The sequence below is a fragment of the Rutidosis leptorrhynchoides genome, chromosome 7 (genome assembly GCF_046630445.1).
Source record: "Rutidosis leptorrhynchoides isolate AG116_Rl617_1_P2 chromosome 7, CSIRO_AGI_Rlap_v1, whole genome shotgun sequence".
Classification (NCBI taxonomy): domain Eukaryota; kingdom Viridiplantae; phylum Streptophyta; class Magnoliopsida; order Asterales; family Asteraceae; genus Rutidosis; species Rutidosis leptorrhynchoides.
In genome coordinates this window covers 83,524,075-83,550,529 of record NC_092339.1, presented here as the reverse complement: position 1 = coordinate 83,550,529, position 26,455 = coordinate 83,524,075, and the positions used below count along the sequence as shown (strand labels likewise).

Genomic DNA, 26,455 nt, shown 5'->3' with positions numbered 1-26,455 from the left:
GAACTTACCACTACTACTTTCTTTGGATTGATCAAAGAAGTAATATAATTTTCATTGAAGAATTTGTATATCTTGTAATAAGAACAATAATATACTTAGCGATCTAACTTCCTTAAAGGGACCTCGAAAATTGATCAAATTTCTATTGGAAAAATTGGTGCTTATCCAAGGTGAAGGCAAGTGTGATCTAAGTAGATGAATATCTCTCGAAGGTACATAAAGACTGTTTAGTGTGGTTTATTGAAGACCATTTGTTGTAAACGGATGTCCATCGAGTTTGAAGAATTACTTAGTGAAGCTAACTCTCAGTATGGTGTATCGAGAAGTGGATTAAGGAGGATTAGTTAACATCCTCCTCAACCACTATAAATCTTTGTGTTAGTATCCACTTCATTTATCTTGCGCCAACTAGCAACAAACACAATTACTTATGCGTTAAAACTTGCACAATGATTTTAAAATTCTACAAAAAGATCGAAAAAGTTTTACCAAAATTGATTATATATTATATATACATGTATCATTAGAAACTTGAAAGTTACTGTTCATGCTAAAAAGGATGTCACCCACAAGTAATGGACACATATCCATAATATCCGCAACGTACCGATAAAAGAATTACGTGTCGGACCTATTTACTCGTCAACGGATAAATACTTTCATCTGTGCTTGTGATCCGCACATACTTCACGACCCCGCGGGCAAACCTATTGGTTTAAAACATGTACATATTAATTAATCTGTTCCCATGAATACCACGACTAGCGGGTAAATCCGCGAATAATTGTGAATTTACATTGAAAATATAAGCATATTAATGTGTAATTAAATACGAGTATATATTACATGGGTTAATGGGTATACTTGCGAGTTTTTTTTAACGGATATCACGAATTTACGAGTCGGATTTGACATGTAGCCGGTAATATATATCCATCACCCGCTTGCGATCCGTCAAATGGTATAAAATTTTACCCGACTTGCGTACCTACGTGTAAATTTTTTAAATTTACCCTCTCATTAGGGATATTACCGCTGGTGCTTTTTTATAAAAATTAGTCTTATATACTAATTCCCGTCTCAATTTTGGTCGTTTTGACCATTCTCAGTTTTCCAAACGACAACTAACCAAAATTTACAAAATCACCCCTGAACTATTGTCTAATCTACAATTTCTTCAGCGGTAAAATATGTAAAATTATTATTTTATTAAAAAACTTTCAACAAACTCCACCCAAATTTTTAACGAACCATATCTTTCCGCTCGCCGCGAGTTAAATTTTTCCGACACCGCCGTTCAACTTGAAATAATCTTACGAAAACAATGCAACTAACTATACGCGAAATGGACGTTTTTTTTCAAAAAACGCTAAACATTTCGTGCTACCTTTCATAAATATATATAATAAACAACTCAAACTAACTACATCTTATCGATGGTTTCGTCTCCCATTTTTACTCGGTTTTCCTGACGTTAAAAACGCGTAGGCCATTAGGTACATTAGATACTAATTACGTGCATCCAAATACACCCGCATCAAGACGTTTTTAATTCTGTAAATACATAACGCTACGTTAATTATAAACATCAATCAGAAAAACCTTGCCGCATCGCGCGGGCGTATTAGTAAAAAAACATTATATACTCCGTATATGAATATGATGACTCAACCGTTACAAACGGGTCAACGCTTGACTTTTGCAACGTGGTATAGTATAATCATCGGCTCATCGCGGCACCATGGATCGTAACGTGCACTCCTCTACACTCGATCCAATCTCTTCTTCTTCCTCATTAATCTTCTTCAATCACACAACACACGAATTTACACACAACCGTCATGGATTTCTGGCAAAAAGCTCGAACATTCGCCGAAGATGCAGCCAAAAGATCACAAGAGCTAACAAAAGAAGCAGCTAAACGATCACAAGAGCTTACAAAAGAAGCCGCGAAACGGTCACAGGATTTCACAATTGGATCATCTAAATTATCAGAAATCGTATCCGAAGCATCGAAACGATCTAAAGAGATCGCGACTGAAGCGTCGAAGAAAGCTGATTTGATAAAAATTGAAGCGTTGAAACGTGCAGATCAGATTAGAGCTCAGATTCCGTCTACTTCTGCTGCGATCTCGCAATTCGTTGTTGATTCTTCGCCGTCGCCGTCGTCTTCTGCGGCGAACGGTGCTGGTGGTAATGTGTCGCAGGTAGATCTCGAGAAGTTTGGGATTACGGATGAGTTGCGAGAGTTTGTGAAGGAGATTACGATAAATACATTTCGTGATTTTCCGTTAGAAGGTGAATAATAATTATGTGCTTTGTAGTTATATGATAATGAACTTGATTATAGTGATGTAGAGGTTGCTTATAGTGGTTACTTGTTAGTGAGTTAATTTGTTTTAATGAATGGTTTGAAAATATAGAATTATTAGCCTGTCATTAGGAATCACAGCAAATAGGATAGACTTGATAAAGCCATTGATAATGTTGCTGAATGTATATACCTAAAATGTTTTTAAGTTGTTGGGAGGAATAGGATATTATGGCTGAAAAATGTATCAGACTATCAGAGGTGGATATGTGTTGTGAAAGATTATTGATATGCAGCGGATATGTATCTTCCATCTGAAAAGGCCTGTGTGTTCGATTGAAGATAGCATATGATAGCATGTTCGGGTTGATTAGAATGAAATGTACCTAAATATAGTTGGTGGAATATTGCATTGGACTGGCTTATATTGGTAATTTAGATTTTAGATCCTTTATGGCTATACCTGTTGAGAATATAATTGCACTGAGTTTGTAGATCCTGTTCACCTTTCCCTTTCAAGTCAGTTGGTTAGGTATCAAGTTTTTTGGAATTTCAGAACTGGATATATGTGTTGACAAGAAGAGTGTTTATGTTGGCTTCATGCTTTTTTCATTTTTAAATTCATTTGATACGTGTTTCTAGTTCTTGTCATGATTGTTCTGTATGTCGGTTAAATTTTGAGGGTCGTTAATGTGATATGCAGATGACACAGAAGTGTCTGATGTACCTACAATCTCAAATGTTCGACAGGATCTTACAAAGTTTCAGGAAATACACGCTAAACTTGTTCTCTCAACTGTAAAGGTAACAATTTGAACCCTTTATTAAAAAAATCTTAATGTGGATATGAGTGAACTAACCAATTAGCTTATGTTTGCCTTTTACTTACTGATATATTGGTACTAGATACCGTTTAGTTTGTCAGTTTCGATGATAATTGTCCTTGGTGAAGAAAAAAAAGATGAGATACTAAACCATGTCTCCTTTTTAGTGAACATACTAATATCTCAAGTCCCAATCTTTAAGATCCAGCTTTAATATTAGTAAACAACATGCCATCAGTGAGGAAGTCTATTATAACTGCTGTAGTGATCCTTGTAAGCATACTACTAATATATTCAGCTTCACAAATCCTTTATTATATTTAAGTTTGTTCATTTCCATGTTAAGGAAATCCTGTTTTTGAGCGATCGTGTCCAAGTATGTCGCTCTTCAATAATTTCAAATAGGTCACTTATGGTCTATTGTTTCATGAGCATTGTCTTAGGGCCTGGGCCTGTTTATTTTAGCATTAATGAGCTGAGGTGAATGAACACATTATTCGGTCATTCTAAGATGCTGTTTACTTTTGTCTTAAATTAATGATATGACTTTCTACACACATTATTCGGTCACCAGTAAAAGGGCACTTGTCCCCATTTAGCTTCTCTTTTTCCAAAAATTTCCAGTACTACCCTTCTCTTTCATATCTATTTTAAATTTTATTACTTCAAACCTCCAGAGATACTTTTTTGTTCTTGTTTCTTTACTCAAAATGATCTTTTTTACTGCCATAGATAGTGGGTTGCAATAAAGTTTTTGTAGAAATAACCATGGAAATACCTGGAGGAATAACGATGGTTTCTTGTCCTTTGATTGTTTTGTCGGTAATTGACTTTGCCATCTTTTTTTTCTAACCGATCGATCGTTTCTTACTTAATTAAAAGTATGGTTTGTTATTTTATAAACGAATATAGGTTAAAACATTTGACGGTGGTAGGTATATAATTTGATGATAGTAGTAAAAGATTTATATACCAATATTTTTCATTTGTTTAACAGTATTCAAATTTAAAGATTAAACCACGTGACATAAAATTTATAGATGATATACTTAAATTAAATAACTTTTTTACATAGTATGCTTATATCAATGTAAACGCATACAAATATAATATTTAAGGTTAGAATAGTCATTTACATCCATTCAGTTGATTCATTCGGCACAAAAGTAAACAACAATTTTCATTATCTTCTTACTACATATATCATTCATTACCCATACAACGATTTATATCCATACAGAATTTAATGGGAAAAAAGTAAACAGCCCCTTAGTGTCTTATCAGTACTAGAAAGATCTATTTGACTGCCAATCAGCTCAATAAGTTTGCTGCTGATATCATGACATCAGGTGTAAGAAAAGGTCTAAATATATGACATTTGTTTTTAACTAGCATTAAAACACAAATCCTTCAGTGATCACAATATAACTGACAACAATGGAAAGTACTGACCCCGTAGAGTGAAAATGTCATCCCTAAATCTGCCGATTCTTTTAGATAGCTCAAGATGTGCCGAGGAGCACCGAAACAATGTATATCAAATTATCATTCATAACTCTGAAACCCTTTATTCTTGGCATTTGAAGCACATTCTTCAATGCAGACAGTATTAGCCTTTCACTACATATCAAACATAAGCATAAGTTTTAATTTTTTCGTTGGCATAATAAAATAATTAATTAAGATAAGGACAAATTACAGAGAATAGGCACAGGTGCAATAATACAATTGCCAGCAAAACCAAACTAGCAGCACACACTACATACAAACAAACAACACACCAACAACATACCACCTAATATAAGCCGTCCCATCTTTAATGAAACGCTACAATTTAGGCAATACCACATACTAAGTACAATGAAATCTCATGTTGACCCATTTCAACCCCCACACATCTCCAGCTTTGACCACAGATCGATTCTTTTTTACTCTTAAAGTCAACGGTTAGTAGTGATATCGTGGAGTGATAATGTGACGCTGAGCCTAGCAACCCAAAAGCTTGAAAGCTTCAGCATAGATAATCTCCAATTATCTAACTTGTTATGTTCAAGTCAAAATCAATACTAATATACATACCTTAAATCATCTTGACATACAATACCTGAAAAATGAACCCAACGTGATCATTAACTTGGAGAAAGTTTCGCTCGAAAACTAACAAATTAGACCTACTGCACTGTTATGTCCAATTATATTAACCTAAATGTTGATAACATCTCGAAATCCTCTTGACCAGAAAGACTCGATGCGTGTACCAATGCTAGTTTCATAGCAAGTTCAATTGTTAAGTTCATGTACATGTTAAGTTATGTAACAATGGCACTATCTTGTTGGTGGATCATCGAGGACAAAAAAATTTATGCATTATCTATCTTACAATCTTTTATAATGACCTCCCTTTGTATTCATTATATTTGTTAACCTAAATAGTAATATTCGTCATTGCAGGAAATCTCAAAGTTGAGGTATGAGTTGTGCCCACGGGTCATGAGAGAAAGGAAATTCTGGAGGATATATTTTCTAATAGTAAATAGTCACGTGATTCCGTAAGTAACTTACCATTTGCATCTGGTTCTTTTTTGTGGCATGTCTCTTTAAAATCGTTCATTTACGTGTCTAAAATAACACATTAGCTTAACACACAAAAGCAAAATAGGTATGTGTACCAAAGAAATGATTTAATAGCTTAGGCAAGACCGGGTTGTGGACCAAAGAAAGTAAACCATATATGTAATTTGGAGAAGCATTACATGACCCGTTCCATGTACACACGATGAACATTCAATTCAATTTCTAATTTATATGATTGCAGTTATGAAAAGCGTTACATGGAAGCAGAAGAAGAAAATAAAGTATCTGATGGAAAGGTGACAGAAGATTCGGCAGTGGGGAGTTCGACAACTGAAACTGTTTCGAAAACAGAAGCAAGCGAAGAAACTTTAAAGACTAAAAATGCAACGAAAAAGTCGACTGACCAGGACTTGGATGTCTTTCTTTTGGGTGATCTCGGTGACAGTGATGAAGGACCAGGTATGTTGTTGAGGCGTTTGACCTGTTCTTACATTCAAATGGTTTAAATGTTATGAAATTTACACATGTACTTTCTACCATTGATTTGTAAATGTTATGAAATTTACTTCATTTCTAATTTATCTTTTGCAATAACCCTGGAAAGTGGTGAACCCATGTTCTTAGAATTCAGAGTCATAAAGTCCATTATAAAGTCAAAGTCTCAACTTCTTTTGTTAATACTGTGTATCTTTTTATTTTCATGCACAAGAACTTGATGACTATTTGTTATTTTTGTCTTTCAGATGACGGAGATGATGGCTTGGATGATGATGATTTTGACAAACTATAATTTGGTAAGGATGAGAGCCTGATTTGTTCCTCTGTCCTTTTCTTTTGATATTTTTTTTTTTGTCAGCAGATAATGTTAAATTTTAGCATAGTTGGTAAATGATCAATTAATTGATTGATATTAGTTCTGCTATTAGGTATCTTAATTGATTGTCAAGAAAGATTCTTGACAATTTGTAAATGATAAAATGATGTACTAACAAAAAAATTAAGATACTTAATAGCAGAACTAATATCAACCAATAAATTGATCATTTACCAACTATGCTAAAACACAAGTTATTTCTCTTATACAGAATCTAAACAACCTCTCCTGAGCCCTGATTTTGAATATTAATCTCACATAGTAACTTATACAGATCTATAATTGTGTAACACATTTTGTTTTGTGGAGGTTTTACGCTAGCTAAAGGTGACAAAATGGGTGGTTAACCATGTTGGGTGATGGGTAATAGGTTAAGCCAGATTTGGGTTGATTTGGCGATTTAACACACACACAAACACACAATAAAATGCAATATTACTAAAACAATTTGGTGAAATAAGTAATAATGACTAAATCTTATTGATAAAAACTACAGTGGATTAAAGCATTTGCATATACATTATGCGACTTAAGATCTGTTCAACCATAAGTAAAGTTTTACCTATTGATTCTGATTATATAATACAAGCCTAAATCAATCCCTTTGTTTACTGTTACCACATTATGCTATCTAAATGGGTTTAACTTGCCACCCATGTTAATTATACTTATAGTCTTGTAATTATTATTGAAGTTATTGCTGTATTATTGCAGAATGAAGTGAACGGCTACATGCTGACCAATTTGTGTTCTGCTTATATGGGGGATAAAGCAATTGGATGAATTAAGCCAACTGACAGATTACTGTAATATTGTTCCAGTTGGTGTTCTGCAAAGTGGGTGATTGTAGTATTTGTTTAGAATTTATGCTGTCTAGATATTTTTTATTTGTATTTTTCATAACTTTTCATTAATGTTCATATGTTGATCTATTGTTTGTTTACTTTATCAAAAATTTTTTATTACAATTACGAAAAGATGTTACAAGTATTATTTTTTGGACAATTGCTAATCTTCTCTGTAATTGTTCCATATTTGTCGGATGTCACGAAGGGACACGACGAGACGTTATTTGGTACAGGTTCTTGCATTACAAGTGAGCAATCAATATAGGTTTATTTCTCAACAGCCCAGTCATAGAATTTTGTCATCGATATTAGTAGTTTATTTGCATTACATTAATGGATGACGATTTGTTATCCACGTCCAATCCACTAATCATTTATATCCGTGTATGTATTCGATATATATCTATTTCGATCATCGCCCGAGGTATTGCTATCCTATGAATAATTGTCACGTCCATACCTCATATCTTATGGTGACTAAGGAAAAAGGTCGGAAACGGTCACCAGATACCCGATTAGGCCGCATCAATCTAAGTAAATATAATCTCCATTGTTAGTGAATATGTCACACCCCCAAATATAGATGGGCAAAAAAACCGGATCCAGATCCGATCCGGTGACCCGATCCGGAACCGGATCCAAGCAAAACCGGACACAGCAAAAACCGGATCCGGATCCGAGATCCGATCCAGTTCCACCCGGATCCAGTTTTTCAAGAAAACCGGTTTTTTTCCGGATATAAACCGGATTTTATCCGATCCGGATCCGGATCCGGATCCGATCCGGTTTTTCAAAAAACTAGCCTTTTTTTTTTTTTTTTTTTTTTTGCAGTTTCAGCCTTTTTTTGCAGTTTTTTGAGTTTTTTTTTTTTTTTTTTTTACCATTTTAACCCCACAAAGTCCATTATAAATACATTGTAATGCCTTGGTTGAAAATGCACCAACAAACATTCTCATATTTATTTCTAAATCACTAAATATTCTCTAATCTCTAGTCTAATATTTTGGAGAGATACCGAAGGTATTTTTATGTGCGGCCGCACTTGACCCACGATTAAATTTTAATGGGGTTGAACGATTGATGACAACAATATATACCAACTTTGATTGTGTGCATGGTGTTTTTGATGCCGAACTCAACTACCTTTTGAACCAAGTACACGCTTTTAATGATGTTTTTGAGAATATGTTTGGTATTTATGCAACAAAATATGGTCGATAATCAAACCCAATTGTTGACCAACCCGGATCATCTTCTCGAAGGAGCCGAGACCTCAAAATAAGTCTTTTTAACTTGGTACGTGAAGACGCTTCCAAACGCGCACGAACATCGGCACCCACAAGCGAGTTGGGAAATTATAAGATGGCAAACTTTGCACTAAACATGAGTGAAGAACAATTTAACAACCTAGACATTTTAAAATGGTGGGAAACAAAACAAGACACATATCCAATATTAAGCATTATGGCTCGTGACTTATTTACCGTTCAAGCTTCAACCGTAGCTTCCGAATCGGCCTTTTCTTTGAGTGGTCGAATTATATCGGAAAGAAGGTCAAGACTTACCCCCCAAGCTGTGAAAGTATGTGTATGTTTGAAAGATTATTTGGATGGGGTAGATAGGATACAAGATCAAACTTCATTAGAAGGTCCGTTATATAACGACATTGAAGAATGTATAGAGTTTGAAGAAAATATAGCGGGATTATCACCTACAACAACCGAAGAGAATTCCGACAATGAACTAAACGAAGTGGATGAAGGTGACTATGAACCGTTTGATATGGACCAAACCGAAATGAATGTATCGGGTTACCAACAAGCTTACCTTTCTCTAGTTGATGACCCCGCTTTTGAAGACTACGATCGAAGGCACCTGTAACGATCGCTCCAAATTCATATGGACGAACACGTCATTCATTGATTTCATTGCGAGGTATTTGACCTCTATATGATACGTTTTGTAAACATTGCATTCTTTTGAAAAGGCATACCATAAATGAATATTTAAATCAAAGGTTTTCGACATCTGATGATTTCTACATATAGACAATCACCGTATATAATAGTTTACAACAGTACTTCCGTTGACAATGCAGTCAAAATAAGGTACATGATGATGAATTGGTGAATGCAACGTTTTCTTGAAAAATATGCCATATAAGACTCCATGCACATAGCTTGTCTATCATATAAGCAAACAGCGGAAGACTTCTAGGGAACCTGAGAATAAATATGCTAACAAGTGTCAACACAAAGGTTGGTAAGTTCATAGTTTGTATGTTTCGCATAATCTGTAAATAAAGATGGATCACAAGATTTCATTTGTTTCATCCAGAAACGTTTATCAAAATATTCTACGAAATTGAGCACCCTGGTAACTAAACTTAACGTATATATAATTCGTACCCTTTGTATAATCATCTTAATAATACACGCAAACCAACGTGTACGCTTCTCAAATAGCATACGTCCGTTAAAAGGCTAGTGCTCTAGCTCGGACGGGGATATCAAGCCCTATGGATCCATATACTACTACTCGCGCCCACCAGTTCTTATAACTGGCAGTTACTAGTTACCAAAGCTAAGGGATTTTCGGTTCAAACTCAGTGTAGAATTTAGTATGTACTTGTATCCATTGTGTTTAAAATAAAGTGCATGTATTCTCAGCCCAAAAATATATATTGCAAAAGCAATTAAAAAGGGAACAAATGAAACTCACCTTAGCAGCACATACAGTTGTTCATCGTAATGTAACCGAAACTCGGTATATCAAAGAATCGTAGATCTCAACCTAGAGAACATATGTTGGTCAATAAATGTCTATCAATCTAGGCCAGGTCATAGTGTATCACAATCCTAATGCTCGAGATTGACATATAAAAGTTATCCAAAGTCGTTTCAAAAAGTCAATTTTGACAATAGTTAATAAAACGAGACGTACCTTATATAAGGATTCATTTACTCGGTTGGTAATATTCAAAAATCCAATTTATCAATCTCGTAAACAAGTTGTTTAAATCTTAATTGTAGATTCAAAAGCAATTTCAATTAACTTCAATCATAATTCAGTTGTTCATATCTTTTAATCCGTTCATCGAAATTATTCGATATCTAAATGAAAAGTTATTGATTTTTCGCCAGCTTTCCAAAAACATGTATATCATATACCTTTTACCAGTAATATATGTATTTAATTCGTGATCTATTATAAACTGTTTAACGATGAAATTTAGCATACACGTATGTATAAATATATACTCGAGCACTAGACATGGATACACAATTAATATATAAAAGATAAAATATGAGTGCTTACGTATCAATATTGAGATTCAATATTGTAGGATAGTACGTAGAAGTAACGGAGATGATAAACACTAGGTTTGACTTACGAGCAAAACCCTCGAACAATACCCATAACCTCCTTAGTAATAACCCATAGTTTCCTTAGCTCTATCTCACTTGAAAACCCATTTTGAAAGTGACACGGTCATGACCTCGTCGTAGTATTTTAAGTGATATAATTAATAATAATAATAATAATAATACTATTAATAATAATAAAATAAATAATAATAATCTTAATAATAATAATAATAATAATAATTTAAATAAATAAATTTACACATAGTAATATATGTGTAAAACAACTCGTGCAGAAACCTGGTATTTATAGGCATAATTCCTGATTCTGATGCCCATGCGATCGCATGGGTTTTATGCCTATTTCTCATGCGATCGCATGGCCGCCAGATCCAGCTCACATATTTTTGTTTTTTTTGTTTGTCGACATAATAATTAATAATATATATAATATATTTAATTTATATAATTAATTATATATTATATTAAATTCACATGCATAGTTAACTTGTAATTTTTGTTCCGATAAGTCGTACGTTGTTACGCGACTTATGTCCCGGTTTCGGTTTTTCGAGTGTCCCTTTGTACGCTGAGAAAACTTGTAATTTTCATTTTGGGACACTTACCTTTGTCAAAATATAGCCTTAAATTATCCCTAAATTATACCACCCAGAGTATATCTTAAACTTTAGAGTATTTTGGTCATTTACTTCTATAAATCATTGTCTCGTTATTTATTAATATAATAGTATTTATCAAACGTTTCATAACCAAGTTAATATCTATTCTCAATATTTATAAACACGTTTTAAAATACGTATCGCAAGTTATTCATATAATTAATTCTTAACAGTTAATATTCCTTATTATTGTATGTGTCCAAATTACGTTATTTAAACAAATAATTCACCATTTATTCCGAATACCGTTAAAATGAATGATTTCTCAAATCAAGTGGACCTCTCAACAGAGACTCGTAATAATATCATAATTCTTAAGAGACTCGGTAAATATCTTTTACTTGAATCGTTTGGCATAATCTTTTAACTCTGTAGTTAAATATATCAATCAGATAATTAAACCAATAAGTTTAATGCACAGTATCATATCCTCAACACTTTGTTACGTTTTCAAGTTATAGTATATGTATCTATATATAATTGTTCGCGTTTCGTTGAGAACAATCGAAGATTAATTGAACATTTCAAAATTTTGAGATTTAACTTCATAGACTTTGTTTATCGTGTCGGAAACGTTAATCATACAAGATTAAGTTTAAATTTGGTCAGAATTTTCCGGGTCATCACAGTACCTACCCGTTAAAGAAATTTCGTCCCGAAATTTGAGTGAGGTTGTCATGGCTAACAATAAAAAAAAGTTTTATGACGAATATGAGTCGATAAATAGAGTTTTATCACCGTTGAATAATATGGATAAAACAATCCAATTACTTGAAGCGTATGAGAGAAGCCGTCGTAATAAAGTGAAATGGAGAATAGAGATGCGTCTTATCTCTTGACGTAGTAACGATTGATTTTCGGAATTTAAGGAATAGAAAATCTTCATAATCTAAATAAGATTTGATTCTTCGGGAATTAAGAAAATTAAGATTTCCTTTGATTAATTGCGTAATCTGCCTCGATTGTTATGTCTGATATTTTGCTATAAATTGCCCACTTCCGTTTCATTATTTTCACCACTCCCACATCTTCTTCCTCATTTCATACTTCCAAAAGATTGTGAAATGCTTCATCCAGTTCTGATTCTTGATATACTCCTAACCTTCATATCTGTCATTCTTCTCTTTCATTTACCACCGGAAGATTTTATTTACTTTTACTTTTATCTTGGGGTTATAGTGTTATTAATTTTCCCGTGTATTTACGTTGCAATACGTATTGATATACACGGTTTGTAAATTTCGGGGTTGTTTTCGGGCTTTATATTTTCCATTATATTTCAGAGCTTCATGCTTTCGTTTTCTCTTCCCGACTTTAAGTCAAGCGAATAATGGTCCTAAATTCGTAGCTATACATTTCGGAATGAACATAATTAATGTTCTAAGAAAGAAACGGTAATAGCACAATCTGACTTGTCAAATTACCAGAATACCTTGAAAAAGACCGAATCATTAAGAAAATATTTTCTTGATATTTTTAGAGATTATATAGAATGAAAGAGTTATGTAACATGGTTCATGATGAGGGTATGATCTGTGAACCTTTATCACATTCCATTAGAAACTCAGCATGACTTACTGTAATATAATCACGTTGATCAAGTGTCATTATATTATACTAACTCATGCTTCAATTCCCAACACTACTTCAAAAACATCCATTTTTCGAAATTTTCAGAAATTAGAAACTAAAATAGTTTCTTTTATGATGTAACACAGATAGCGTGAAGAGATAAATGATTTCAGATAAGAATAGTTATGAAAATATCTTCAGAAATATGGAGGATATTTATAATGAAAGATACGATGATATCTTAGAATTTTTAATATCAGAGGATGATGCGGAAAATCTGTCTGTGAAGGTTTAGAATAAGAAGTAAGATTCTTTCTAATGGTTTCAGCAGACACTGAATCATTTGGATTCTTTGAAGGTAGATTTCATCCTTGTGATTTGTCTATAGCTTCCTTCATACTTTGCTCAACCCGTTTTCCAGTTTCAAACCTTCTCTTTTTCTGTGCTTTTCCAACACACTACTCTTTATCATCAAACTTTCGACTGTTAAAGTCGTTTATAGTTTTTGCTGATTCATCAGCATTTTTCCAAAATTCGTAGAACTAGTTTCGTAGTTTGGGGTGTTTTTCAGAAACTTCACATTCGAAGTATGTAAGTCTAGAAGATAGACATTATATGTATATATATAACTGTTGGCGTAGAATTGCTGCGAAATTCAAAATACTGGTTGCTAATTCCCGGTAGTTGGTATGGCAATTATTGTTACAAGATGTGGATGAGTACATGATAGGGTTTTAATGAGTATAATGATTTTTCAGAAGGTCAAGGATTAATGAAGTTGTTAGTAAATTTACTGCTAATGTGGTGGAACATAAAAGGTTCCCCAGTAATAAAAACGTATATGTCAAGGTTACAATAAGGTTAATCTGAAAAGTTGAAGTTGACTGGTTGAAAGTGTGATAAAACTGGATACTTTGAAAAGGATGGCAAGATTATTTTCAGTAATAACAATGCTAAAGGATCTTTCACATTTTTGAAGTCAAAGTATAGCTTTGAAAGATGGAGAGATCTAAGAATGATGTCACCCGTTAAATCTTGACTTGGATTCTGATCCGTCAATATCAGAATATGTAATTGAATTTGTATGGAAACGATTATATATCGCTGTGAGCATAGTTAATAATTTTTGAATCAAAGTTGAAGAATGTACAGTGTAACATATTAATTGTGAACTTATATATTCCCGAGTATTACCTACCCGTTAAAGATTTCACAATTAATATTTTGTACAAAAGAATTTTCATTACAGTCTTTATGAAAATATATGTATGTATATTTCTTCAGATGTAATACAGATTTAATGAGTTAATATCATATTAAGCTCATTTGATTTTTAACTTGAATTAGAAATGAATAATCTCTAAAACATTAGAGATTACATAATCTTCGCGGAGTATTTCACTAATGAAATCAATACTTCATTATTTATTCTTATTGATATTCCTTGGTGAAGGGTGTTGATATTCGTGGAATTCTTGCAAACTTCGCAAGGTGCAAATGATGTTTTCTAGAAAGTTTCGAGTGCATCGAAGATGAAAGTGTAAAATCAACCATGTTATTGAATAATACACTTGGTTTATTATGAAATGAAATTCATTGAATTGAAACAGAGATTGTAGTTATCGATGATTAAGCCGTTAATGAAGGATGTACATCATTGCATATTAGTAATATGAACTAACCGAGTAGTACCTACCAGTTAAGATTCACACGTAATAGCTTAGTACGAAAATATTTATTTTGATTTCAAAATTCATATATATTAAATATACATAAAATTTCTTCAGGGGAAATGAGTTAATACTTCATCGGTTATTGTTGCTGGTATTTCTTGGTAACTACGGTGCGTATGACGTTGATGCTCGTGGAACAGATTGTGAAGTTAAGGTTTGCGATGCGGATGTTGTTGGTGGTTGTAATGGTACTGTTGGTGTTGTTGTCGGTGGTACTGTTGATGCCGGTGATGCTGCTGGTGTTTGTAACCTTTGCACCATATTCTTCAAAGCCACCACCCGAGCAAGAAGCTCGTTAACTTCTTCTACTACACCGGGATGATTGGCGGTTCGGACGAGCGGATGAATAAGATCCAGAATTTGAGATAGTATATTATCGTGACGAGATACTCTGGAAATGAGAGAGAAAATGGTGTCTCGAACAGGTTCGCCGGTAAGTGCTTCAGGTTCTTCGCCAAGAGGGCAATGTGGTGGGTGAAAGGGATCGCCTTCTTCTTGTCTCCAATAATTAAGTAGGCTACGAACCCATCCCCAATTCATCCAGAATAGATGATGGCTAATTGGTTGATCCATTCCGGTTACACTGTCTTCGGAATTCAGGTGAATATCCATATCGGAATAGCTGTCAGAGTTTGAACTAGATACGGGATCCATCTTGTATAAATAGGGAGATGATTTTTGATATGAATTAGATTATAGAATTTAGTTTGGTATTCTTCAATACATAATTTACATATGTATATATAATACCAAATTCCATAAATCACGGAGAAATTTTCAGAAGATATCAGGAAAAGTTTACAGTAACAGATACGCTAAGATATGAATTTTTGTCTATACACTATTTATGCAATAAATGCAGGAAAATGTGTCTAGACTTAAGAATGATAAGCATGTAATTTCTGACAAGAAATGATAAGCAAAACTTTTAACTTGCAGACACGGTCGAAGTCCAGACTTACTAATGCATCTTAACAACTATCAGTTAGACACATTCATGCAAGACCTGATTCGCTAGGACCAACGCTCTGATACCAACTGTAACGATCGCTCCAAATCCATATGGACGAACACGTCATTCATTGATTTCATTGCGAGGTATTTGACCTCTATATGATACGTTTTGTAAACATTGCATTCTTTTGAAAAGGCATACCATAAATGAATATTTAAATCAAAGGTTTTCGACATCTGATGATTTCTACATATAGACAATCACCGTATATAATAGTTTACAACAGTACTTCCGTTGACAATACAGTCAAAATAAGGTACATGATGATGAATTGGTGAATGCAACGTTTTCTTGAAAAATATGCCATATAAGACTCCATGCACATAGCTTGTCTATCATATAAGCAAACAGCGGAAGACTTCTAGGGAACCTGAGAATAAACATGCTAACAAGTGTCAACACAAAGGTTGGTGAGTTCATAGTTTGTATGTTTCGCATAATCTGTAAATAAAGATGGATCACAAGATTTCATTTGTTTCATCCAGAAACGTTTATCAAAATATTCTACGAAATTGAGCACCCTGGTAACTAAACTTAACGTATATATAATTCGTACCCTTTGTATAATCATCTTAATAATACACGCAAACCAACGTGTACGCTTCTCAAATAGCATACGTCCGTTAAAAGGCTAGTGCTCTAGCTCGGACGGGGATATCAAGCCCTATGGATCCATATACTACTACTCGCGCCCACCAGTTCTTATAACTGGCAGTTACTAGTTACCAAAGCTAAGGGATTTTCGGTTCAAACTCAGTGTAGAATTTAGTATGTACTTGTATCCATTGTGTTTAAAATAAAGTGCATGTATTCTCAGCCCAAAAATATATATTGCAAAAGCAATTAAAAAGGGAACAAATGAAACTCACCTTAGCAGCACATACAGTTGTTCATCGTAATGTAACCGAAACTCGGTATATCAAAGAATCGTAGATCTCAACCTAGAGAACATATGTTGGTCAATAAATGTCTATCAATCTAGGTCAGGTCATAGTGTATCACAATCCTAATGCTCGAGATTGACATATAAAAGTTATCCAAAGTCGTTTCAAAAAGTCAATTTTGACAATAGTTAATAAAACGAGACGTACCTTATATAAGGATTCATTTACTCGGTTGGTAATATTCAAAAATCCAATTTATCAATCTCGTAAACAAGTTGTTTAAATCTTAATTGTAGATTCAAAAGCAATTTCAATTAACTTCAATCATAATTCAGTTGTTCATATCTTTTAATCCGTTCATCGAAATTATTCGATATCTAAATGAAAAGTTATTGATTTTTCGCCAGCTTTCCAAAAACATGTATATCATATACCTTTTACCAGTAATATATGTATTTAATTCGTGATCTATTATAAACTGTTTAACGATGAAATTTAGCATACACGTATGTATAAATATATACTCGAGCACTAGACATGGATACACAATTAATATATAAAAGATAAAATATGAGTGCTTACGTATCAATATTGAGATTCAATATTGTAGGATAGTACGTAGAAGTAACGGAGATGATAAACACTAGGTTTGACTTACGAGCAAAACCCTCGAACAATACCCATAACCTCCTTAGTAATAACCCATAGTTTCCTTAGCTCTATCTCACTTGAAAACCCATTTTGAAAGTGACACGGTCATGACCTCGTCGTAGTATTTTAAGTGATATAATTAATAATAATAATAATAATAATACTATTAATAATAATAAAATAAATAATAATAATCTTAATAATAATAATAATAATAATAATAATAATAATTTAAATAAATAAATTTACACATAGTAATATATGTGTAAAACAACTCGCGCAGAAACCTGGTATTTATAGGCATAATTCCTGATTCTGATGCCCATGCGATCGCATGGGTTTTATGCCTATTTCTCATGCGATCGCATGGCCGCCAGATCCAGCTCGCATATTTTTGTTTTTTTTGTTTGTCGACATAATAATTAATAATATATATAATATATTTAATTTATATAATTAATTATATATTATATTAAATTCACATGCATAGTTAACTTGTAATTTTTGTTCCGATAAGTCGTACGTTGTTACGCGACTTATGTCCCGGTTTCGGTTTTTCGAGTGTCCCTTCGTACGCTGAGAAAACTTGTAATTTTCATTTTGGGACACTTACCTTTGTCAAAATATAGCCTTAAATTATCCCTAAATTATACCACCCAGAGTATATCTTAAACTTTAGAGTATTTTGGTCATTTACTTCTATAAATCATTGTCTCGTTATTTATTAATATAATAGTATTTATCAAACGTTTCATAACCAAGTTAATATCTATTCTCAATATTTATAAACACGTTTTAAAATACGTATCGCAAGTTATTCATATAATTAATTCTTAACAGTTAATATTCCTTATTATTGTATGTGTCCAAATTACGTTATTTAAACAAATAATTCACCATTTATTCCGAATACCGTTAAAATGAATGATTTCTCAAATCAAGTGGACCTCTCAACAGAGACTCGTAATAATATCATAATTCTTAAGAGACTCGGTAAATATCTTTTACTTGAATCGTTTGGCATAATCTTTTAACTCTGTAGTTAAATATATCAATCAGATAATTAAACCAATAAGTTTAATGCACAGTATCATACCCTCAACACTTTGTTACGTTTTCAAGTTATAGTATATGTATCTATATATAATTGTTCGCGTTTCGTTGAGAACAATCGAAGATTAATTGAACAGTTCAAAATTTTGAGATTTAACTTCATAGACTTTGTTTATCGTGTCGGAAACGTTAATCATACAAGATTAAGTTTAAATTTGGTCAGAATTTTCCGGGTCATCACAGCACCATCCTCAACGCGCTCAACAAGATAACACATTTGGGTCATTTGACGACTAAAGTATAACGGGTGATGGCCATGCCGAAGCTCGATATACTTTAGTCTTAATACATTATTGGGTGATGGCCATGCCGAAGCTCGAAATGTATTAATTATAATTGTATTGTTCGAATAAAAGTGTTTTTATTTTTATTATTGTATCGTTCGAATAAAAGTGTTATTTATATAATTGTATTGTTCGAATATTGTTATTTATATTATCTATTGTGTTAAGCAGTTGAGCATTATAACTTTTCTTTATACCGATTATATTATTGTTGTCAAACGTTAAAAAAATAGAACCGGTAAAAATATAATTCGCAAAATCGAATCCTAGTCCAAGAAAAATCCGAAAAAATCCGATCGAGATCCGAAAAAGAACCGGTTCCGGAAAAAAATCCGAAAAAAATCCGACGCCGAGAACCGGAACCGGAACCGGTTCCGAAAAATCCGGACAAAAAAATCCGGTTTTTTATCCGGTTTGTGCATCTATACCCCCAAATAGAGCATGGGGTATTTGTGACTAATTATATCAAATTACAGTTGTATAAACGAGAACAACTCTATATGAGACGTTTTATTGAGTTTTGCAGCGGAAGATAAATAAATTACATTGTATTTAATAAACAACGCATTAAATGTCTTTAATTGATATGATATATGTAATGAAGACTCCAAGCATAGCAAACAATCATCATCAAATTAGCAAATGCAAGTCCTTCAAATTATCCATGAATGACTCGTTGAAATGTTGCTTTCAATTAGCAAATATACAGCAGAAGCATTATGTAGAACCTGAGAATAAACATGCTAAATAGTGTCAACCAAAAGGTTGGTGAGTTCATAGGTTTATCATAAATATGATTTCAGTGTTAGACCACAGGATTTAATAAAGTTGATATAGAAATATCAATATAAAGTGTTGATTGATATAGAAATACCAATCTAAAAGTAATGCTGAGTTTGTAATATCGCGACTAAACAAAAGTTACCCCGTGACACTTGTTATTTGTGTCATTGAATCATTATTATGTAGTCAAAGACCAACGGTCAACTGACTAGAGACGTCACTCTCAGTAGCGCTACTCACAATAACTAAGTTTGCATCTTATACCTCAGCAATTAACGATATTACGGTAGGGATTTAGCATGACAAAGCATGTATATAGCATAAAAGTTTGATTACTTGTGTCTAAACCTAAAACAGTTATAAAAGTTGCGCATGTATTCTCAGCCCAAAAATATATATAAAAAGGGAGCTATGAAAACTCACAATACTGTATTTTGTATTTCGTAGTAATTACGAGTATGATGGCACTGATCAAGTGCAGAGTTGTCCTCGGATTCACGAACCTATATCAAGTATATATATATATTAACACGTATACTCGTAATCGAATAAGTTTATATATATTATTTCAATTGTTATATATTTCTGTATATATATACTTATATATATATATTCCGTATATAAGTATTTGTTTGATAAAATATTATTAATAATGTTAATGAATAAAGAGTTGTATTATTTTAGGTAGTAATAATAAAAATGATAATGATATTAGTAATTAAATGTTAATAATAATAATGACATAGTTTTAATGATAGTAAAAATGATAATTTTACTATAATGATGTTTTAATAAAAATGATAGTTTTGATCATAATAATTTACTAATAATAATAATAATAATAATAATAATAACTTTATTAATAATGATAATACTAATAACAAAAATGATAATGATAATTTGTATTGTTTTCAAAATAATAATAATAATAATAATAATAATAATAATAATAATAATAATAATAATAATAATAATAATAATAAGAGAAAAATAACAACAACAATAATTTAACAATAATAATAATACTTATAAAGTTAGTGATAATAATACTAATAGTACAATACTAGTAATAATGATGATAATAATAATAATACTAATTATATTAGTGATAATAATAATTATGTTTTTTTTAATCTTAGTAATAACAACAACAACAACAACAATAATAATAATAATAATAATAATAATAATAATAATAATAATAATGATAATAATAATAATGATAATAATAATAATAATAATAGAATTAATAAAAATGCTACCTTAAAGCTTTTCCAAAAAAAAAATGGCCATGGCCGGGACTCGAACCCGCGACCTCTCGAAACTCGTCAACACCCTAAACCATTCCTCCATCTTTTCTTTTCTGATTTAAATTGAATCCATTTATATTTAACCCATATATTTTTCTGTTCCTTTTTCTTCATCTTCTTCAGAATTAAATCGACCAGGGGAGTTCAAAATCAAAGTGACGAATTTTGTGGATTCAATTAAAACTTGTAAAAAAATAAAATAATTAAAAAGAGATGTTTTAAACAAAAATTTAAAAAAAATAGAAACTGCAGACAGTTGCTGCTGCTCGACGTGGGTAAGAAGAAAAAAAAATTGATCTTGTTTTTGGGAACGTTTTAACTAAAGGTTACAACACGAAATATATTTCAAATCATCCCTAAAAACTATAGAAATCGTCAATTGCTCCAGAAACTTTCAAACAAGTTCGAATTTTATGAAGAACACGTTGTTTGACTTTTTATTTTGAAACTTTGACCTCCAAATTAAAACTTGATAAAAGGAATTGGACCCTAAGATTTTGCAGACAGTTTAAGTACAAGATTCTTAAAAAGGCTGCAATTATAAATTTTGAAATTCAATAATAAATCGAGCTTTTGGAAAAATGGAATAAAAATAGATATAACGAGCTGTAAAAAAAATATCAACGATTCACTGTTGCTGTATGTATATATATATTTGATATTGAAGATGAGTAATCGAATGAACTTATTTAACAACTGTACTGATTGATTTATAGCAAAATGGTTCGACAATTACAAATTTCTGGCCAGTAGAGGAAACAAAAAAAATATCAGGAAAATAAATAAACAAATAAAAAGCTGCTCGTGATTAAAAAAAAAATAAAAGTAGATATGAATCTATAAAAAAAATAAAGAAAGTAGATAAAAAAAAATATATAAATCGTGGTCTGATCTTGACTTCTATATTTATTTATTTATTTTTTTTTATTTTTTTATTTATTAATAATTAATAGATATATTAATAATAATAATAATAATAATACTAATAATAATAATAATAATAATAATAATAATAATATTAATATTAATAATAAGTTGTATTTATATTAATCTTATCACTTTTAGTGAAAGTGTTAATATTAATGATATTAATGTTATTAATAATTATTAATAATAATAAAATTAATAATATTTGTAGTAATAATACTCGTAACTAATGATTAGTGATATATTAAAAAGTGATATTAATAATAATATCAATATAAGGAATTAATATTAATGAATAATGGTTCGTGAATCATCGAAATTAGTCGAGGTTAGGTTTAAATTTAGTCGAAAATTTTCGGGTTATCACAGTATCCCCCTGTTAATAGAAATTTCGTCCCGAAATTTAGTTGTTGCCATCAATCGGCGTTGTTTGTAAACCGGTGAGGATATTTTCATTTTATTTGGTCTTCATGTTCCCTGGTATGCTCGGGGCCTTGCGTGAATTCCAACGGATTGTATATTATTTTGTTTCAAGCGTTTAAATCATATGAACCATGATTTATATAGGTTCTTCTATAAAGTGCATTTTATTATTAATGCAGAGGTAATTCAAAGGAATAACAAGAGTGTCATTTGACTAGGTTATCCTCAAAGGGATGATGGTGCTATACAAGCATTTCAGTAAACTGAACACATGAAATGTGTTATGAATAATATTGAGCTCATTTAAAACTTTGAGCGTTTATGCCGCAATATTAGGGCAGAGAAATAGATAGGAGTTCGTTAATATCACAATCATGAAATTTGATAGAGATCGTCGTTGTTTACAACAAGAATATTGTAATGATAAATATAAGTTGAAAAATAAAGTTTTATCACTATTGAATAATATGGATAAAACGATTCGATTATAGGAAGCGTATAAACGAAGCTATCGTAAAAGAGTGAATGAGAAAATTAAATGTTCACCTTAACTTTTGACGTAGTCACGACTGATTTCCAGAATTCAAGGGATTAAAGGAAATCTTCGTAATCTATAAGATTTGATTTTTCGGTAATTAAGGAATTTTGAGATTTCTTTGATTAAATGCGGTGAATTGCCTCGATTGCGGTGTCTGGGATTTTGCTATAAATTAGCTTCTTCCGTTTCATTATCTTCACCACTTCTATACTTTCTTCCTAAATTCATACTTCCAAAAGATTTGTTAATATGCTCAATCCTGTATTGATACTTGTTATTATATTGACCATATATGCAGTCATTCTTCTTTTTCTTTTACCACCAGAGGAATCTGTTTACTTCTACTATGCTCTTGGGGTTATAGTGTTTTTAGTTCTCCCGTGTCTTTATATTACTATACGCATTGATATACACGGTTTGTAATTTCGGTGTTGTTATCGGGCTTTGTATTTTCCCTTATATGTCGGAGCTTCATGCTTTTGTAAAGCAAGTAATGGTCCAGAATTCATAGGTATGAAGTTTCGAATGATTATAATATATAAAGTAGAAAGGAATGGTAATAGCACGATTTGATTTGTCAAATTATCAGAATATCCGAAAAAGACCGAATCATCAAGAAAAATATTGTCTTGATATGTTTAGAGGTTAAATAGAATTTAAGAGTCGTGTAATATGGAAAATGATGATTATAAAGTCTATGAATCATCATCTTCCATTAAAAATTTAGCATGACTCACTGTAATATAATCACGTTGGCCTGACGTCATTATATTATATTAATTCATGCTTCAATTCCCAACACTTCTTCAAAACATTTATAATTTAAACTTGAATTTTACAGAATATAGAAACTAATACAGTTTCCTTTATGATGTATTAAAGATATCGCAAAGAAATAATTAATTGCGAAAAAAATCCTTATGAAAATATCTTTAGAAATATAGGGGATATTTATAACGACATTTTGGAATTTCTAAGTTCGAAAGTTGATGAAGAAAAATTTTCCGCAAGCTTTTAACATAACTTCGGAGCAAGATATTCTCTAAAGATTTCATCGGATCCAGAATTACCTGGATTCTTTGAATATAGGATTTGGTCCTTGTATTTGTCCTTGGTCTCCTCCATGGTTAACTCAATCCGTTTTTCAGTTCCAAATTTTCTTTTGAGCTTTTCCAACGTACCATTCTTTATTATCAAACTGTTGGCCCTTAAGACCATCTACAATTTTTCTGTTTCCTCTGCATTTAATGCAGCCATATTTGAATCATCGGTTATCAATCCGAGATGGTTTCAAGAAATTTTGTTTTTAGATGATTAAACACTGATTGTGATCGTCAAGATTCAAAGGATGTTTTCAAGAATTTTTGAATTTGAAGTGTCTAAGCGTATGATGCATCCATCAATGGATCTAACGGTTGACGAAGAAATGTTGTGATTTTCAAAAGTAAGGAATGGTAAGTTCAGTGGTTTGATGTGATAATTCATGTGACGACCCAGAAATTTCCGACTAAATTTAAACTTTATCTTTATATTATTCTGACACGATAAGCAATGTTTGTTAAGTTAAATCTCAAGGATTTTAAACTATGTTTATACATTCATTTAAACCTCGACCAAATTTCAATGATTCACTAACCATTAAATGAACATATATGAATATGTATGTATATGTGTATATGTTATAAATTGAAAATGTCAACAAAGTATTTAAAAGTATAATGCTTTATATGAACGTATTTGTTTCAATATGATTATCGACGAAATTAAAAAAAATATATTAAATGATTGAATTATCAGAAACATTGAATTATGATTACAAGTCTCTGTTGAGAGGTCCACTATGATTTGAGAAATCTTAATCTTAACGATATTCGGAATAATTTGTAAAGCTATTTATAAATAAAAATAAAAAGTGTCATTTACGAAAGTTAGACAAAAGCTAGTGGAGAATTGATTTCCATAATATTCTATTAATCTATTTTCAAACGTACAAAAACGTTTTCAGTTTAAAAAGAACTTTATTATTAAAACGTATATAACTTTTATAAATATCTAGAATCACTTTTGACAACTCATTACTTAACCAGTATAATAAATATAACGATATTTATATTTTATTTCATTAAATATATATAACGATTTAAATTAATATTATATATATTTATACACGTATTATACATACATAGTTTTTATACTTTTACTATACTTTAACTTTACATTTACTTTACTTTTACTTTACTTTAACTTTAATAATTCACTTTAATAATTCATACTTTAATAATTCACTTTAATAATTCATACTTTAATAATTCATACTTTAATAATTCACTTTAATAATTCATACTTTAATAATTCAATTTAATAATTCATACTTTAATAATTCACTTTAATAATTCATACTTTAATAATTCACTTTAATAATTCAAAAATCTATTATAAATAGAATTCAATAGGTTTCATTATTTCATAGAAACTTGAAAATATATTTCTCTAAACTCTCTCAATCGATTTACATATATATATATATATTTGTTCTATATTATTTCAAGATATTATTAGTATACATAAAATATTACGACGGAGTGATTTCAAAATAGTTTTTTGAATGAGTCGAAGCTAAGGAAATTATGGGTTATAGCTATGGAGGTGATGGGTATGGTTCATGGGTATGCTCATGAGGTCAATCTAGTGTTTATCATCTCCGTTGCGTCTACATACTTTCCTGCAATATTGAATCTCAATATTGATACGTGAGCACTCATAACTTAACTTTTATATATCAATAGTGTATCCCTGACTAGTGCTCGAGTATATAGGATTATGCATGCTTGTACATTCGATATTGTCCTTAGATAGGTTTATTGAATCCTGAATTAGATACATATGCTACTGAGATAGGGTATATGATATGCATGTCATTGGAAAGCTAGCGAAAAATTAAGAACTTTTCATTTAGATATCGAATGGTTTCGATGAACGGATTTGAAGTTATAGTCAACTGAATTTTAGTATTATTGTTAAAATGATTATTATTACTATCGTCGTTATTATTTTAATAGAAATATCATTGTTATTATAAAATATCATTATTACTATTATGTTAGTATTATCATTTTATAATAACATTTTTAGTAAATATAAATATTGTTATTTTTTTTATAGAATAATAATAATTATTATTACAAAATAATACAACTTTTACTTATTATTAGTATGATCAATATTATTTTATCAAATAAATCGGGGATACAAAGATATTTTTCACCACGCGTAATATAATTACATTATTAATACTTACCACTATAGTTTTAAGATATTAAGTGAACTTTATAAATTTTACTACTTAAGATATATAAAAGTATATTTTATCATATATAAACGTTCATATAAATTTTTATTAATAAATGACTTTTATTATTATAAAATCTAATAAATATATTTAAACATATAAAACGAATATAGTTAAGTTATATAATAAACACGTATAAATTTTTGAAGTCATTTTGGGTCACGTTGACTTTTGTTGACTTTTGCATATTAGTCTCGAGCATTAGGATTGTGGTACAATATGACTTGACCAAAAATTGTTAGACAAATATTGACCAACATATAAATATATATAATTAATATAGGTTCGTGAATCCGAGGCCAACCTTGCACTTGTTAAATGACGTTATATGTATTTTTACTACGAAATACAGTATGGTGAGTTTCATTTGCTCCCTTTTATATATATTTTTGGGACT

The 26,455-nt window shown here is 31.1% G+C and overlaps 1 protein-coding gene across 2 annotated transcripts; it reads left to right on the top strand.

Moving 5' to 3' along the window:
- The first annotated feature begins 1,772 nt into the window (after window positions 1–1,772).
- LOC139858037 (uncharacterized) lies at window positions 1,773–7,574 on the top strand. 2 transcript variants are annotated; one of them, XM_071846889.1, is made up of 6 exons: window positions 1,773–2,298; window positions 3,015–3,115; window positions 5,587–5,684; window positions 5,951–6,168; window positions 6,453–6,503; window positions 7,298–7,574. In XM_071846889.1, exons 1-5 carry the CDS (start codon window positions 1,842–1,844, stop codon window positions 6,497–6,499), a joined length of 921 nt encoding a protein of 306 aa, XP_071702990.1. In that variant the 5' UTR covers window positions 1,773–1,841; the 3' UTR covers window positions 6,500–6,503; window positions 7,298–7,574. The 2 variants fall into 2 exon arrangements, with proteins under 2 accessions (XP_071702990.1, XP_071702991.1); XM_071846890.1 differs by having other exon boundaries at window positions 7,278–7,574.
- Window positions 7,575–26,455: the final 18,881 nt, after the last annotated feature.

Bases quoted from the DNA above. Each gene is read 5' to 3' on its own strand.
- LOC139858037 (XM_071846889.1), top strand. From the start codon at position 1,842: ATGGATTTCTGGCAAAAAGCTCGAACATTCGCCGAAGATGCAGCCAAA. The intron at 2,299-3,014 runs GTGAATAATAAT...TGTGATATGCAG, and splicing joins TCGTGATTTTCCGTTAGAAG to ATGACACAGAAGTGTCTGAT. The intron at 5,685-5,950 runs GTAAGTAACTTA...ATATGATTGCAG, and splicing joins GTAAATAGTCACGTGATTCC to TTATGAAAAGCGTTACATGG.